The sequence below is a fragment of the Plutella xylostella genome, chromosome 2 (genome assembly GCF_932276165.1).
Source record: "Plutella xylostella chromosome 2, ilPluXylo3.1, whole genome shotgun sequence".
In the NCBI taxonomy this organism is placed as follows: Eukaryota; Metazoa; Arthropoda; class Insecta; order Lepidoptera; family Plutellidae; genus Plutella; species Plutella xylostella.
Window position 1 is genome coordinate 1,739,892 of NC_063982.1, and position 18,713 is coordinate 1,758,604.

Sequence of the window (18,713 nt, forward strand, 5' to 3'; positions counted from 1 at the left end):
CTTCGACCAGGCCCTGTAGCACGGGACGCTATTAAGACGTGACAAAAGTTCTCCGTCGCGCTCGCTCTTGAGGCTGCGCGACGAGAGTGAGCGCGATGCAAAACTCTTGTCACGTCTTAAATGCGCCCCGTACTAGCCCTTCTGGAGCAGAGGAGCGTAAGTTTACGGAGTATGACGAAAAAATTTTTTTTTTGCGCCATAACCGGTTTTGGTCAGGTACGTGCCTAATTTCTTCGATTGTTACATTCATGCTATTATTTGTTTTTGTTGCATTCATATTTTTGTCCACGTATGTCTATTAAAACACTATGCACGTGTCAATAAGAGGTTCCGATTGTACATCAGCTTTCTGTAAAAATAAATTTTAAGTGATGATTTCTAATTTCGTTGGCAATAATTTCTTTGGATTTCTTTGGCATTCTGCGCCAACGAAATTAGTTTTGATACAAAGAAATTAGTATTGAGTATGAAACACCATTAATAACGCTAACTTTATGCATTCAATGTCTATTATGGTTAATTCTCTCATCATCATCATCAGCCAATAATCATCCACTGGACATAGGCCTCTCCCAAGGAGCGCCACAACACTCGGTTCTCGGCCTTCCTCATCCAACTACTACCGGCTACCCGCCTAAGGTCGTCAGTCCAGCGGGCAGGAGGGCGTCCCACGCTGCGGTTGCCTGTTCGTGGTCTCCACTCGAGAACTCGTCTACTCCAACGGTTATCGGTTCTTCGGCAGATATGACCAGCCCACTGCCACTTTTGGTTGCATATTTTGACAGCTATGTTGGTAACCTTAGTCCTCTGACGGATAACCTCATTTCTGATACGATCCATCAGAAGGGGTTTCTATGGAAAGCCATAGCACGCTGAGCGACTTTAAATCGGTGGACCAGTCCTACCGTCAGTGTCCACGTCTCAGCACCATACGTCATCACTAGCAGGACGCACTGGTTGAAGACTTTTGTCTTCAGGCTCTGAGCAATGGACGAGGAGAATATGTGACGAAGTTTCCCGAATGCAGCCCAACCCAGTTGGATGCGCCTTGCAGCCTCCTTGTCCAAGTTGCTTCTGCCTAGCCGAATAGTCTGCCTGAGGTAGACATATTCATGCACAACTTCGATTGTTGCCTCACCAACGACGACCGGCTCCGGTTTCATGTGAGCATTGTACATGACTTTCGTCTTGGCCAAGTTCATACCGAGGCCTACACGTCGGGAAGCAGCATTTAGGCCACTTAGCATCCAGCTAAGTTCCTGCAGAGATTCTGCCATAATAACGATGTCGTCCGCGAAGCGGAGGTGTGACATGTACTCGCCATTTATACATATGCCACGTCCTTTCCAGTCCAACATCTTAAAGGCATCCAGTGAATTGGTGAACAGTTTCGGAGATATCACATCCCCCTGTCTCACTCCACGTTTCAGTTGGATAGGTCTTGTCTTGTGGTCCTGTACTTGGACAGTCATAGTAGCGGCATTGTACAGACACCTCAACACCTCGATATAGCGCCAGTCGATTTGGCATCTCTGCAAGGATTCCAAAACTGCTTAGGTCTCGATGTAGTCGAAGGCTTTTTCATAGTCCACAAAGGATAGATACAGATGCTGATTATACTCTTCGGTCTTCTGTATAATCTACCTTACTGTGTGAATGTGGTCTATTGTACTAAAGCCTTTTTGAAACCCAGCCTGCTCCGGGTGCTGAAACTCGTCTAACTTTTGGGCAAGACCATTCGTGATAACCCTTGAGAACAGCTTGTATCCATGGCTTAAAAGCGAGATCGGTCTATAGTTCTTCAGAAGGGTTTGGTCACCCTTCTGAAGAACTGTAGTCCTCTCTAGAAGCTGGTGTTGACAACTCCAATTTGGTGCACTGTGGGACGAAGGGTCGACTTCACCAGACATCTCCTCTCGAGCTTGAAGTTGATGTTCAGAGTGCCTCGGAGAAGTCGGTGATCACTCCCAGTTTTAAACCTATTGATCACTGGGACATATCTGAAAATGTGCAGCTTGTCAGTCATAATGAAGTATTTTTCGTTTTTCGTCCTACCATCGGGGCTTGCCCATGTCCACTTCCTCTGGGGCCGATTCTCAAAGAAAGAATTCATCAGAAAGAAAGCTCCTCCCTTTCTAGGAAATCTACAAGCATTTGCCCTCTCTGGTTTCTGCTACCAAAGCCATGATGTCCTACCCTCGATTCGTCGCATTCTTGGACTCCGACTTTGGCGTTGAAGTCCCCCATCACAACGGTGTATTGGGTCCTAGGAGTACACGTGATGCCCTAGAGCTATCCTCGTATACTGCTTCGACTTCTGTGTCAGAGTGTGCCGAGGTTGGTGCATATAACTGTACGACCTTCTAGGAATACCTCTCGGTTAGTTTAAGTACTAGGTACGCTACCCGATTTGACACACTGTCTATCTTCACTACGTTGTTGACAAGGGTCTTGTTGACGACGAATCCTACGCCACCTTGGGACAGTTGGTCGCCCTCCTGATGGTAGAACATGTGGCCGGACTCCAGGGACATCGTGTCCTCGTCCTCTTTACACTTTTTATACCGGTGACGCTGCTGCCCATCGCCGGCCTATGGGATTTAGAGTAGCTGTTTTTGGATGGTTATACTGCTATCATCCGGTCACCAGAGCCTCGTCTCTTAGCAGAGTGCCCCACGGGCAGGTGAGGTTGGCAATTGGTTCATTCGGATGTTTAGAACCCTTGCACCTTTACGTGATCAGGTAATTATGTTAAAAACAAATAAAGATATGCGTGATTTTTAGTTTTGTTGTGTATTTTTTGCAATCTACGTATAAAACTAATTTCTTTAAAATAATTTCTAATTTCTTTGTTCTTAAAACTAACTTCTTTGGGACCTTTTATAATTTCTTTGGTGTGTTTTCTAATTTCATTGGTGCTAATCTAATTTCATTGGCCCAATTTTTTTTAAAATCGCTGTAACTTTGAATCGGCTCGATAGATTTCAGGGCCAATAAGAGATAACTAAAGAGGTCTAAAGCCTCTACAATATGTGGGGTATAATATTCAAACAACATGAAAAAAAAAATGCGCCAAAGAAATTATGCATTTGGAGCCATTTTTTGAGAATCACCCATTTAATCGATCTGTTATATTTATTAAAAGACAAATCCGTTAAAAAACCATAATCTGTATTTTATTTTTAAAAATGTATGTAAAAGTAAGTAAATACCTGATGATCATAAAGAGTCTTAGCAAAATCGCACTCTTTGATGTCAGGACTTTATAGTTTGACTGAATATTTCATGAAACGGTTCAGCCGTTAAATACCTAACGAAAACACAACGCCCGCTGTAGTCGTCAGTAACGTGGATTTTAACGCTTCGATCAGTTAATTTTGCACATTTTTTCAAGTACAGCTGACGAAAGAGACAAGTCCACCCCTAGTTTATACAGTTTCATCCAATAGACAGGACTAAGAGACACAGGTGTAAGATAAATGAGTTAATTACACACAACTTATATTACTAACTAGCTGTTCCCGCGCGCTTCGCCTCGCCTAAAAAGTTTTCCCATGGGAATTCTGGGATAAAAGGTAGCCTGGCTAGTTGGCTACCTTTTATCCCAGAATTAGGTGTAAGGTGGCTCTCAAAACCCACAGCCGCTGTAACAATCATCTGTCAAGATGCAGTGGCCAATGATGATGATGATGTTCTTTCCCAGGGTCTAGACCATTGGTACTCAACCTTTTTTATATAAGGGCCACAAAAACGTTTAGGTCATAGTGTCGCGGGCCGCAAGCAATTATTTTTTTAACTATTATAAAGTATATGGCTTTATAATAGTTAAAAAAACTAAACTATCGAAAAATAATATAAAAAATACATGCATATACTACTCTGTGTAAAAAGTATCGGGATTAGGTCAATAAAACAAAAAATGATATTTATTCGTCCAAATTTATTTTATCACCTTCAAAGTATGCTCCTTCAGAAACGATACACATACGTCAACGAATTATCCAATCACCACAACATTTTAAACACTGTTTCCAGAGTTGTGTTTAGTACTCGCGGCGAATTTTCCTTTTTGTCTTCTATCGATTGTTAGTTAAATTTTTTCTTTGACTATCGTGGTGTTGTGCACTCGGAATTCTTGCCAGAAAGTCAAACGGTAATATTATTTGCGGGTTATGTAGAATTGCATCAAATTCGACAAAGAAGGCCAGATTTGTGGAAAAAAAATCGAGAAAAGATTTTGCACCACGATATCGCACCTTTTGTACAAGGATCATCATTGTTAATGAATTTTTGTGCAAACACTCAACAAATACCATCGAGCATCCACCATATTAACCAGATATGGCTGCAGCTCACGGCTCTAGCTTCTTTTTTTTCCTAAACTCAAATTACCACTTCGAGGCACTGTTTTCAATCGATAGAAGACAATAAGGAAAAATTGCCGCGAGTACTAAATACAACTCTGAAAACTGCGTTTAAAAAATATATTGTGATGATTTGATAATTCGTTGGCGTATCTGTATCGTTTCTGAAGGACCAAACTTTGAAGGTGACGAAATTAATTTGGATGAATAACAAAAAAAATTGTTTTATGGATATAATCCCGATAATTTTTACACAGAATGTATATTCTCTATTATCTCTCATGGCATGCGGGCCACCGATAAAGGCCCGGCGGGCCACATGCGGCCCGCGGGCCGCAGTTTGAGTATAGCTGGTCTAGACCGTATGGATACCAAATGTCATTCAAATCCGTTCAGTAGTTTTGTCGTGAAAGAGTAACAGACATACAGACATACAGACAGACAAAGTTACTTTCACATTTATAATATTAGTTAGTTAGTTAGTTTATATTAGTTAGTTACATCATCGTCACTATACCTGTACCTCATCTAAAACTAGAAGATCACGTTACGTATTAGGTTACCTAGTGCCTGTTCAGCCATGCCCTAGTGCCCTAGTACTTTACCTAGACTGAGACCTAGTGCTAGTGTTAATTACTAAAATTTACCAAGTGCGGAGATTGTAAAATATATATCTATAAAGGTTTTTGGAATTGCGTTCCTGGAATAACTAATGAGTTTTGTTTTAGAAGCGTTTATTATAGGTACAGAGAGGAAGTAGTAAGACGTAAAATTAAGTAGTAAGATGAATCTGAAATAAATTGTGAAAGGTCTAATAAGTTTCAGGTTATAACTTCTTATTAGTCATCATTGGATAATTCAGTGAATAATCCAATTTACGATTACGTTTTTTTTACAGACTTGTCTTTCTATGCTGGTTTCCCTATGATTTAATAGAATTTCTATTTAATTGAATATCTGAATTTACATAGATACCTAATACGTTTTACTTTACCAGATGTTAGTATCTTTCAAAATTATAAGAAAGAAAGAAAGAAAGAAAGAAAGATAAAACTTTATTTGACATTGACAGCAATCATATTTAATTATATTTAACATATTTAATTATATTATGGTTCTACTAACGAATAAAAACAAAGGACATACAGTTTTCACGGACTAAAATCTTATCCATTATATAATCTAAAGTAGTGTTATGATAAGTGATATACCTAATAATTACTGAGGACTACCCTCATGGATCCAGATCTGTCGGAGGCGGTAGTGGCGTTCGTGGTTGAGAAAGCTATCGATTTTGCCTTCCCGAACCTCATCGACTGTCTCGCGCATATTGTTGAGTTTAATAACTTCGTAAGTTGTGTTTATTGTGTCATGTGATTGTGATCATCATTATGATTTAGTATATGATTGATTTCTCCCAAGAAACATAAAAACCTCGGCCATCCCCATCGAAACGAGGAGTGAATGAAAGGAGTCTTAACTAGAAACGTATCACCTGTGCCCTATATTACGTCCGGTGCACCCTGAGCAAGTGAGCTGTCTGGCAACTGATCTGACTGTCTAATATCCACGATGACCAACTCTAGTTTAGCTCTTGTGTCTGTTGAAGAAACCTAACCTAAGTGGAAGGGATGAATGGAACATTCCAGAGTAACTTATGCCGCTAGTGCACCCTGGGCAGTCAGCGAGTTTCGAGTAAGATTGTGTAGCTAACATAACAAGTGCTGCATGGACAGTGCTCTCCGAAGAAGAGCGTCCCACGCTTTTTTGCATCTTCGTGGTCTCCAACGGTTATCGGCTCTTTATCGGCAGTTATAACGACCCAACTGCTCCAATGCTCTCATTCCAAATTACTTAATGTAAAAATATTTGTTCTACAGATCAAAGATGAAAGCCACATGCCGCCATTACGCAATCCCTCGATCCTGATTGGTCAGAACGATCTGACGTCTCTCTCATACCTCCACGAGCCAGCTGTACTGCATAATCTAAGAGTCAGGTGAGGTTCCTAAAGTACCACTTAGATTAACAATATATACGAACAGATGGTGTGTAACATAAAAAAAACAAAGCAAAAATCAGTCCGCATTTTGTTTAGTGTCAAACCGTTTTTAGTTCAACCTAATGACAACCAATGTACCAATGGGTAGTAACAAATCTTCCAACCGAACTATTTCAGAATAAGAGCTTTCAGTAGTAGAAGTGGGATGTCATTTGCCGACTTATTCGAAAAACGGCGATATGGTTCGCAACCTATCACGTGAGTACAAATGTGCTGCGAAAAGTGGGTGGCTCGCTTGTGCGCCACCTCTGACTACCCCTTCTGGGATTACAGTCGTGAGTGCAAATGTATATGTACTATATAGTTTGTACTAAAATATCGTTGAAGTTCCATGAAAACTAGAGAGACGTTTTTGCCCTTGCTAGACTTTGAAAAAATAAGCCATACCTTGTTTGCTACGCTAAAACAAATGTCCAGATGCCACATATGTCTGTGATATTGTTATCACCGTGGCTTGCGCAAACACACAAGAGCATGATTCAATATAGTAACATGTATATGGAATATGTTATCATTACCGTGAAGCGATGACGCATTTTTGTGAAAAAACTGCTGTATCTTGGTTCCCAAATGACTCACCTAGCTGTGCAATTCGATACATTTATTGGTTTCAGACATAATGAGTTTCTGAAATACTAAAAATAAATAAGAATGGCCAAATCTGACCCGCTTTGCAGCCACAAGCCAAAAACTTAGTATGAGGGAAACATCTAGTCAGTACAAAGACTTGATCTTTCAGCACCTTCTTCTCCAATGCCTCATAATAATAAAGTTTACACCAGGATATACTGTAGTCATGGGCTACACATGTATATGTTTCATCAATTGCTGCTCTGGCGGGTCATGGCGTCATAGAGAAGTGGCCATTCTCCTTTACTTACTAAGTACAAATATAACAATAAATATATTTTTCGGATTTAAAAGATTTAGTTATTCTAATATTACAATCCTAAAATTTTATAAGCATGGATTTATAGATATTTCTTAATTTTCAACAATATAATTTTGAATGCTGACAGTGGGCTACCTTTTTAACGCGGAATTCCCACGGGAAAACATTTTTATGCGAAGCGAAGCTCGCGGAAAAACCTAGTAAAATCCCCAACTTTATTTATACATGATTCCAGCAAAGTCTTACATTATTTTTTCTACATATACATTCATACATATGCACTCATGACTGTAATCCCCGAAGGGGTAGTCAGAGGTGGCTCACAAGTGGCAAGATCACATTTGTACTCACGTGATAGGTTGCGAACCATATCGCCGTTTTGGAATAAGTGCACTTAGGATACACATCTAGAATCTAGATGTGCCGGTTTCCTCACGATGTTTTCCATCACCGTAATTTTTTCTATGTCTGATATAAATAGAATTATATTTCTGTTCCAGATTTTGCGACCGCAATGCCATCTACACATACTGCGGGATCGTCCTCGTGGCCATCAACCCCTACTGTGACTTGCAAATCTACGGTAAGATAGATTGGACATGTGGAAAGGTGAATGATGAAAGAGTGACAAAGGAAATATATAGAGCAGAAGTGAGTGGAAGAGTCGGGAGGGGTCGCCCTAGACGGACGTATGTCGACCAGATTGGTGACCTACTGAAAAAGGGCCAATTTAAGAGTACCCGTAACCGACGAGCATGTAATGCGCAGATGTATAAATGTGGAAGAAGCAAAAGAGGTGTGTCAGAATCGTGCCCAGTGGAAATCTGTAATCTCTGCCTACCCCTCTGGGAGACAGGCGTGAGCGTGTATGTACGTATGTAAGATAGATGGAATATATAATTTGTAGGTACACAACAAGAACGGAATTCACAAAGCAAAAAAACAGAAACATTGGTACAAAAATGCGGTTTCATGATATTAATGGTGTTCAGTTGTCAAGTAGCTATTATAATAGATGTCACTATCCTTCAGCCTATATCGCGGTGTTAAGTTATCTTATATATTAATGACCCTATGTAATATATCAATAAACCTTGCTTCTACTACCAGCGATCCGATCATAAGGCTACCAAGCCTTTTCATGGTCCTTCGAGCCGGATGTATACAAGTGTATACTTAATAGCTTGTATAACGTGCGCAGATAAAGGAACTGTGTGAAAATGGCGGACGGACATTTGTTCGCCGTATTTGATTTCTAGTTTGCATGAGAGTTTATAGATATATAATCGTAAAACATGGTGCAAAAACTGACCAGATAATGCGCCCCGTGCTAGCCCTTCTTTGTGATACTACTAATATTATAAATGCGAAAGTTTGTGAGTATGTGTGTATGTTTGTTACCTCTGCACTTCAAAACGGCTGAACCGATTTTAATGAAATTTGGTATGGAGTTAGCTAACACCCTGGATTAACACATAGGATACTTTTTACCCACGAATTCCCACGGGTAAACTTTTGAAGGCGAAGCGAAGCTCGCGGGAACAGCTAGTAAGCTAATATTGATGATGATCCTTTTGCCTATTGCGTTGTAAATTGCGTAAATTGTTATTTGTGTAAAATTTTTTTAAGTCAATAAAGTAGTATTCTATTCTGTTCTATTCTATATATTACAGGTGATGAAACAATCATGGCGTACCGCGGGCAGGCCATGGGGGACCTGGACCCGCACATATTCGCCGTCTCCGAGGAAGCTTACACCAAGCTGGAGAGGGAGCGGCGGGACCAGAGCATCATAGGTAATGTACAGGGTGATTGGGAAGAGAAAGACGAAAGAGCAACTTTTATTTTGTTTTAAAAAAACATCATTGTTTTGATATATTGACAAAAGTAAAACATACGTGGTAACATACAGTTGCCTGGCTGGATAAAATGGCGGACGTCAATATTTTGGATCTTTTTCGTCTCGATAATTAAATTTCTAGAACCTACCTGCTAAGACTCCAAACCTAGTACCTAGAATGTAGGTAGAAGTTAATTTATTTTCATACATATTTTTTTCCGACTTCTGCCGTTATATTAAAAAAAGATTTTTTAAAATATTTCTTATAGTTTTTTTTCTGTGAATTTTTTAAATTTAAACTTTTCACTGGCCCACCCTGTATAATGATCTTCTAGATCTAGACTCTAGGCACTAGATACTATGAGGTAGGTTCTAGTTAGCATTTGTTATCCTCTGCTAAGCATATCATATTCTAATAAAACATCTAACATTCTCACTATTAATGTCTATACCCAATAAATTTCTTATTTATTCTTATAATATTAGTTATAAAATAAATAATCATTTGTTTGTTTGTCCGCAGTATCCGGCGAATCAGGCGCGGGTAAGACGGTGTCCGCCAAGTACGCCATGAGATATTTCGCGGCCGTGGGGGGCAACGCTACTGAAACGCATGTGGAGAAAAAAGTGCTGGCTTCCAACCCTATTATGGAGGTTAGTTGGACACTTTCTGTGCTACCACAAAAAACTTTAAACATTGTTTAACAAGTGTTTAAAACGAAATTTGACAGAGTTTGTATGCGTTTGACAGTGCTAAACACCTGTTAAATACTGTCTAAGTTTTTGTGGTAAGGCCCTTTATACCTATAACTAAGGCTAGCGTCGCCAATTTTTCAAAAAGTCACTGCAAAATATAGTTGTCACCAGGTAGGTGTAAACCATATACTACTTAAGGCTGTCACTAAAGCTAGAAGAAAATCAGAATCTGTCAAATCTAGTGAGGGGGGTTGAGGTATGCGGGGCGTTCTCCGGACAATGACATGAAATTTTAACATAGTACTCGAAAACATTAAAGTGAAGACATGCCACTTTGTTAAACATATACTAAGTAAGTAATATTGTTTTGTAAGTGATACGAAAATATTTATTTTTATTTGAAAGTATTTTTAATATTTAATCATTAATTATAAAAAGTCGTGCCCGTGCCGATATTTATACAGGTTGTTGCAAAAAGGGTATACTAAACTAAGCCGAAACCTACGTGTGCAGCATGTTATTGATGTTATGTCTAAAACCCTGGAAATGAAATCAGAATGTACAAATTCGCGTTTTTTTTTTTTTCGCGAATTAAGTATAGCCTCACTTGGGGGCAGATTTTAATATAAGAGGGACTACAGGGTGTTGTATTAAAAAAAGTATAGTTAGCCGAAAGGGCGTTACTCTGAATAACTTTTATCCTACGTATTTTTTTATATTCGTGAAAAAAAAAAACGCTTCTCCATATATTTTTTTTTGGTCACGTGACCTTTTAGTTAGACGACCTGTTTTATTTTGGTGTTTTTTTTTTTTTTTTTTTTTTTTTTTTTTTTTTTTTTTTTTTATTGAACAATATGGTACACAAAACAGCAATTAATCGTAACATGAGAAGAGGTATTCATATATAAAATTAAGAACTAGATTAACTACCTAGGTATGTATACACATCATGAAAATCTTAAGCTAACACAAGTTTATAAGTATACAGCAGCAATGCTTATACAAAATTAAATAATAGTAAATCTATATTATACAAGTAATTATTCAAGTTTTAAGCTTCGAACTAGCGTTTTAAATTTATATACTCTTGGATCGAAGACATCAACATCACAATCTTTAGAGCAGGCAAAGTCATTATACAGACGGCACATTCTTACAATTGGATTGAAAAAAGATATATTATTGTTACAACTTTGGATATGGAATGGTTTAGGATGACGGAGGTTGGGTTTTGCGTTAAAACTTATTAAGGAGATCAAGTTGGGAGAGTTTATAAAGGAATGTATAATTTTGTGAAGGTTTATTATATCATGCTGTTTCCGACGAATATAAAGGGGCGTTACATTAAATGTTGTCATTCTTTCATTATAGGATGACAAGCTACGGCCATAGCCCGATTTGTGACTTACAATCCTTAGCATTTTTCTTTGCACACCTTCAATCCTTTTGGAGTGTATCTCGTAATTTGGTGACCATATAGTAGAGCCATACTCAAGCGTGCTGCGGACAATGGCATTGTAGAGATAGATGAAGCTGTGAGGATTTTTAAAGCCTTTTGACGACCTAACTATGAACCCCAGCATACTATACGCTTTGTTAATTATATAGTCATAGTGATCTCTAAATGTAAGTTTATTGTCAAAAAGGATTCCAAGATCCTTCACGACAGTTTTACGTTCCAAAGTCTGGCCCTCTATCGCGTAATCATATTTGATGTGACTTTTTTTATTAGTAAATGTTATAATGCAACATTTACGCACATTGAGGTGCATAAAGTTTGCATTACACCATTCTGATATCGTATCAGCGTCATTTTGTAGCAGGGTACAGTCAAAGTCTGTTTTGATGCTATGAAATACTTTTAGGTCATCTGCATACAAGAGACACCTACACGATAACCTATCTATGAGGTCGTTAATAAAAATTACGAAAAATAAGGGGCCTAAATGAGATCCTTGTGGAACCCCGGAATCTATTAAAACGGGTGAGGATTTGTAACCCCCCAGAGCAACCAACTGGCTTCTTTTGTGTAGATATGATTTCACCCAACGGAGAAGGCTACCATGGACTCCATAACACGACAATTTGACACAGAGCAAAGAATGATTAACTTTATCAAATGCTTTTTTAAAATCGGTGTATATGGAGTCCACTTGTCCTCTTTCATTAAACGCTGAAGACAGGTAGTCTCTATACTCCAGGAGATTACTCAAAATGGATTTACCTTTAACAAAACCATGCTGCTGTTCATGCAAGTAAGGCTTAACGTGACTAAAGAATATATCATATACGAGCGATTCAAATAACTTGGCGATGCAGGATAAAATACTAATTGGTCTGTAGTTTTCACAATTGGTGCTATCGCCAGCCTTGTGTATAGGCACTACATGAGCCAACTTCCAGCATGATGGAAAAACTCCAATTTTAAGCGAGCGGTTAAATAGTAAGGTAAGGGGATAAGACAACTGATCACAGCAATTTACAATGAATTTAGAAGGAATGCCGTCGGGCCCTGCGCCTTTATTAGGATCTAGAGTTTTGATTTTATTAATGACTTCAAATTCACATAATTTAATTGTAGATAAAGTGTCGTTTATAATTGTATTCAGCTGAAATTCCGGAATAGGTAAGTCTGTTTTTTCAAAGACAGATGTAAAGTATTCGGATAAGAGTTCAGTAATACCCTGGCTATCTGACGCAGTTTTATCACCAAGATGCATACTAGGAGGTAAAGTCTTTTTACCTTTTCTATTGTTAATGAACCTCCAAAAAGACTTAATGTTGTTTTCTAAGGAAGCTTCTGTAGAATCAATAAATTGTTTGTAACATGATTTAATTAATGTTTTAGCCCTGGTACGGAGCAAAGAATACGTATCATAGTCCCTTGGATTGCCGTACTTTTTATACAGCCTGTGGTATTTAAGTTTTTCATTCAAGCAGTGTTTCAGAGAAGGACTAAACCAGACTGGATATATGTGAGAGTCATCTTTGCTAAGGGGCGTATATTTGATAATGGTGTTATGTATTACTTCGTAAAAAGATTCTACGGCTGAATCAATGTCATCATCAGACAGTACGTCATTCCAGTCAATCGTTGCTAGTTCAGAACGTATTTTATTATAGTCTGCTTTTTCAAAATTTAAGCGAAATCGTTTTTTAGGTTTAATGCCTTTAGGGGGTAATGAGATATGATTTAATTCGATTAAAAGAGGGGGGTGGTGTCTATCTACTTTGGAGATTGGATCCGTTTCAGTGACTGTAACAGACTCTTCATTAGACAGAACCAGATCAAGCCATCGGCCATTTTTGTTGGATATGTTATTGAATTGGAACAAATTACAAAGAGATAAAGTACTAAGTAGAAGATTAGATCTAAAATCAGAAGGACTTGAGGGGTTTAATATATTTGAAGAATTTGACTCTTTATGCCAAGATAGAGTTGGTATGTTGAAGTCTCCTATTATTAAGTTGATATCCGAGGCGCACCGATCAAGTAAATTATTCTGTAATTTATTATAGAACGACAGTGATTTATCATAAGAAAGATCAGGGGGTAGGTAACAAACACATAAGTTAATTTTTTTGATAGTTGGAGAGTTAGGGAGGATAGTTATCCATATATCTTCAATTTCACTACTCAGACCTTGGTGTTGTATAACATTTAAGTGCTTTTGAACTGCTATTAACACGCCTCCACCTTCAGATTTACTGATTGTTGATGTGTAGCGATCCCTCCTAAACACATTATATCGGTCATCAAGTACTTCTCCGTCAAAAACACTGCTATTTAAATTAGTCTCGGTAAGGCAAATACAATCATAATTACTATTTAATATATTCAGAAAGACATCGGTGGTTTTGCTTCTAATCCTATTAACATTTTGATAGTATATGTTATACATTGTTAAAAAACTATTGTGAACAGAATATGTGCGTTAAACTAGACAGATACACGCGGAGCTAGACCAGACTATTCAAGAAGTCCATGTCTTTAATATAGAGTGGTGGAGTAACATCGTTTTTTCTCACATAAACACGGCCGTATTTAGCCCACACATATTTGTATGACAGACTCTTAGCCTTCTTCCTGGTGGCAGCATGTAATTCCTTGCACTCGGGAGACATATGTTCGGCCAGGTAAATCTGTTTACTGTCACCTTGTATTCCAAGATGTGTAGAGTTCAGTGGGTTAGAGCCGTTTGATCGGTTAAAACGTCTGTAAGCTGAGATGAAGTTGTCGCGTTGGCGTTCGGATGACAGCGTAAGCAGAATGTTACGGGGCCGATCGCTCGCTTCGTTCATTTTTGCCACTCTCCTTACTGAGCAAATTTCATTATCAGATACGGATATACCCAAATGATCACACATATTCTTCATCTGACTGAGTAGGTTTTCAGCTCGTTTTTCCGGGACACAGTGAATCTCCAAATTATGGCTTCGAGAGGTTTTCTCCAAGGCGGCCAGACGACGATTGGAAGACAATAGGTCCGACTTGAGAGCGCTATTCTCACTTTCTATAGCTTTTATCCGGGCATTGGCTTCCTTGATATCTTTCTTTAGATCTACTTGCTCCTGGGCCAAGAAATCCGTTGTGTGAGTAAATTCAATTTTGAGTTTTTCGATGGCAGAATTCATTTCACGGACCACAGCTGAAGTTATATCTTGAGTGATTGTCGTTCTAATACTATCAAGCTTTTGGTCAAGCTTCGCCTCTAAGAGTGCACTAAATCTATCGAATGTAATAGTGTTAGCATCTTGTGAGGTTTTGGAAGCTGAAGATCCCGCCGTCACCGCCGTTGAAATGGGAGATTGTTTTCCGAAGGAATTCCGTATCGGCGTTGCATCGTTTCTGCGACGAGCCGGCACATTATTAGTGCATTTATGACAGTACCAGGGGAGACGCTTTTCGATATAATTATCCTTGTACATCACCAGAGTCATGTTATTACAACCATAGTGGAAGTGGTTTTGACAGGTAGAACATTGTATTAACTCAGTCTCCGGTATTGGTTGGGTACATGTAAAGCAATTCATTGTATTGTCGTATATTGTGGTAACGATGATACGTAATATATGTATATCTCGGCTGCCAGTTGGGTAGGTATAAATGAGTAGGTATAAGTCACAACCGTACGATGTCCACGCTTTGCTTCGGTGGTAATTTTAATTGCTTCTCAGAGTAAAGTTGTATGTGCTCGATAGTTGTTCCACGTCTGTGAGTGTCTAATCTATGACCGCGGCCGCTGTGACGTCACGCTGGTCAGCGATAGATGAGCGGGTGCAGCGCACACGCAGATATGACTCGAACGTCCACGCGCGAAGTGTTAGAATCGAATGGGGTGCACCTAGCTACCCGAACTTATTTTTTGAATCGGTGGCTATTTGTTATCACAATTTGCTTGTAATAGTTAACGATTTACTCACTTATATCAGTCCAGGTGCTGAATAATTGTCACTTAGGTTCATGTCACCAATTATAACTTTAAGTTAGCACTTCTTATCACGTAATTAAGCGATCACATATTTTTATATGAGGGAGCGAATTGTTACGGTGTTTATCTATCAACCGAGATGGCAAAGATGCCGGTTTTAAAAGCAGAACAGTAGAAACATTGAAACATTGAAACATATTTATTGGTAAGTTTTTACATTACACGTAGTTTGCAGAACTCTGCATATACAGGGTGTCCCAAAAGGTTACGTAGCTGGCAAAGGTGGTGATATGGGGTGGTCTGGGTGAGGTATAATATGTACTTAAGTATGTGTATTTTGGATATGATAGAAATAATATTTTTGTTTCTTAAAACCAAAAAAAAATAAAACCTTGTTGCGCTCTTTTGCTCACTGTAAGTACCTACAAATATTGCTGTATTAAAAAAAATGCGGTTTTGTAATAACGATTATAAAAAAAGTTATTTTCAAGTCAAGGAGTCAGTACCTAATTACAATTTCAGTCAACACCAGGTGAACTGAAAAAAATAGATAGTTCTAATTATTCTATAATCACTTTAGATCGCAAACATTGTAACTCCACTTTTCTCGGCGAAAAGTCAATTAGTGTCAGTTGGTGTCAATTAGGGCATGCAATACCGGAATAATTTTCAATACCGGTATTGAGTTTCGGTATTACTACTTCGGGATTCCGGTACTAATACCGGTATTAGACTTTCTTGTTGTTATAAATGGCAAATATTGTGTTTAAAGGACTATAGGCCAAAATTAAACAAGAAAAGGCAATCAAATTCTGTAATTATAGATATAGATTTCTACGACAATTGAGTATTAGAGTTAAAATGATAGATGTGAAAAAAAAAATTTGGTGTCGGTTTACGCATGGGCAACAGTAGATTTCCAACGGCCAAAAACTACATTAAACTATTGGAAACAAGTGCGCTTTCATAGTATATAAGAACACAAGGCTAACTATACCTTAATCGCTTTATTTATAGCCTAAAAAGTCCGATTCCGGTATTACTTCAATACCGGTATTAACTTTCAATACTGGTATTGAAAAATACTTATTTTTTTTCCGGGTTCCCGGTATTGCGGTATTGTATGCCCTAGTGTCAATAGAAACGTTTTTTTAATTTACATGTTTTGTTTTACTCTTTATTCGAAAAAAAAACTGTATTCCGCATTTTACAATTTGTTTTCCTCTAAACCAGAAACCGTGATTTTTAAACAAGAAAATTTAGTAATTCCCTTTATTCTCATATACAACGTGCGATGTAGGCGAGCGTGAACGAAAACTATGCAATAAGCCTTTGTTTTTATTACTTCTTTACTAAAATAAAATAACATACTCAACAATGTTAATATTTTTTTTTGCAATATTGTAAAATTAAAATCTAATTATTAACATGAATTTCAACATTTTTTTGACGGCATGACGGCTGCTGCAGCTACGTGCTGTCCAGACCTCCAACCAATCCCACCAGTACTGCAGGTTGCGTCGAATACGAGCCATTCTCTTCGACTTGACAAAACAGGTGCTCCTGGAAGGGCCATAAATCGCACGGCACCCGTACCGTATAGAGGCAACAGACTCCTTTGCAACAGCCTCCCAGATTCCTAAGTAGCCCATGCACTGCATGGCTAACGTGACCATTTATTTTTTTTGTCAAAGCGGGACACCTGCGGAATTTCATATCCCTCAAAGTCAAAGATACATATAATATTATCTTTCTTTCTTATCTCCTTATCTTTTCGCTCAGTTTGCTCAGTGCATCAATTGAAAATTCAATCCCTACGATGAAAGAGTGAAATGTGAAAGAGATGCATGAATGGTGAATGGTATTTTTTTATATTTATCTAATAATCTTCTAAAGTTGGTATATTTAGGATACCTAAGTACTTACTATGTTTTTATATATATACCAGGCGGGTACACTACATATATCCGAATTACTTATTTACGAATATTATGAATTTCATTGTTCTAGTAAATTTTAAGTTTCCGAATAACGAAAATTACGAAAGGTTGATGAAATTTCAAACAACAGATTTATTAAAATTACCAAAGTAAATTTTTCGAATGTTATAATTTCGATGTTTTAAATGTACGATTCTTTATTATATCGAATTGTTTAAATAACGAATCCCGAAGTATTAATATTCCGAAAACACAAATCCCCGAATGTAACTTAGTTAACCATTTAAATATTTTTTTGCTTCGCTGCGCTCCGCTTTGATTTTCGACATCTATGTGCACCTCAACGCTCCTCCTCGCTTTGCTCGTCGTCGCACCTATCTTTAGGTTTAGGTCCTAAGGTTTTTAAGGTTAAACACCGTAAAAATCCGAGCAATTGTTTTGTTTTTAATTTAACAATAATTTTACCCTATATTTGAAACGCTCCGCTTTGTTTTTCGATAATAATATCTATGTGCACCTAATACGCTCCTCCTCGCTTTGATCATCGTCGCACCTATCTTTAGGTTTTGGTTCTAAGGTTTTTGAAAGGTTCATTTTATTTTTGACAAAATCATTATTCAATCATTATTTTCGGTCCAGATTTCATATTTTCGTGATTATAATACTCGTAAATCTGTATTTTATTTTTCGTATACTAAAGTAATCGTATTTTTTAACGTTCGTGTATTTAACAATCGTAATAACAAACCTTCGTGATTATTATATATATATTTACGAAGGTTTTATATATATATATTCGATTTTTATAAATCGATATTTAACAAATCGTTATTGCAATATTTTTTTAAATTAAGTACATATTCGGTGTTTCAAATTCGGAAAAAAGTTTTTCGAAATTTTTGGGTGTTCTCACACCAAATGCAACAAAATTCTTAAACATCATACCTACTTTGATTTTTTAAATAGTTTGAGTAGTTTAATTTAAAGTTCTTACCAATAGTGCATCTTTTCTTATTTTCAAATTCATAAAAGTTAATACAGATTACTTTTTTGGAAAAAATGTATTCCCACGCATTTCTTCTGTGTTAAGAATCGGTAGGTGAGCGAGATAAATTTATATACACGATAGAGCAAGAGCGATTCAATGATCGTCACTGAGCGAAGTTACTCGCGCAGTCTCGGTGGAACTCCGACTCATATTACTCTATGTGAGTAAGTGGTAAGAATATAAATATTTGTCTCAAGAGATAAAAATAAAGAAAAGAAATATGGGATGAAGTTAAAAAAATTAGGTAATTTAAATTATCGTTTGGTCTGTTTACGAAAGCGGGACATTTTGGCCCTCGCGGGGGACAGCGGGACGGACAGCTTCAAAGCGGGACTGTCCCGCCCAAAGCGGGACGTATGGTCACCTTATGCATGGCGAGCACAGCTCCAGCTTTTCGTAATGAATCCTTGGGATGTCAGCCCTCTAGGAACGCGGTTAC

The 18,713-nt window shown here is 37.9% G+C and overlaps 1 protein-coding gene across 1 annotated transcript in view; it reads left to right on the plus strand.

The window, feature by feature from the left end:
- LOC105383718 (unconventional myosin-Va) overlaps positions 1–18,713 on the plus strand; it is a 72,305-nt gene that overhangs the window by 4,461 nt on the left and 49,131 nt on the right. The window contains exons 3-6 of the mRNA XM_048622588.1: positions 6,245–6,363; positions 7,819–7,901; positions 8,992–9,114; positions 9,682–9,812. Of these exons, the coding sequence (XP_048478545.1) occupies positions 6,245–6,363; positions 7,819–7,901; positions 8,992–9,114; positions 9,682–9,812 (456 nt within the window). The remainder of the gene's footprint in view (positions 1–6,244; positions 6,364–7,818; positions 7,902–8,991; positions 9,115–9,681; positions 9,813–18,713) is intronic.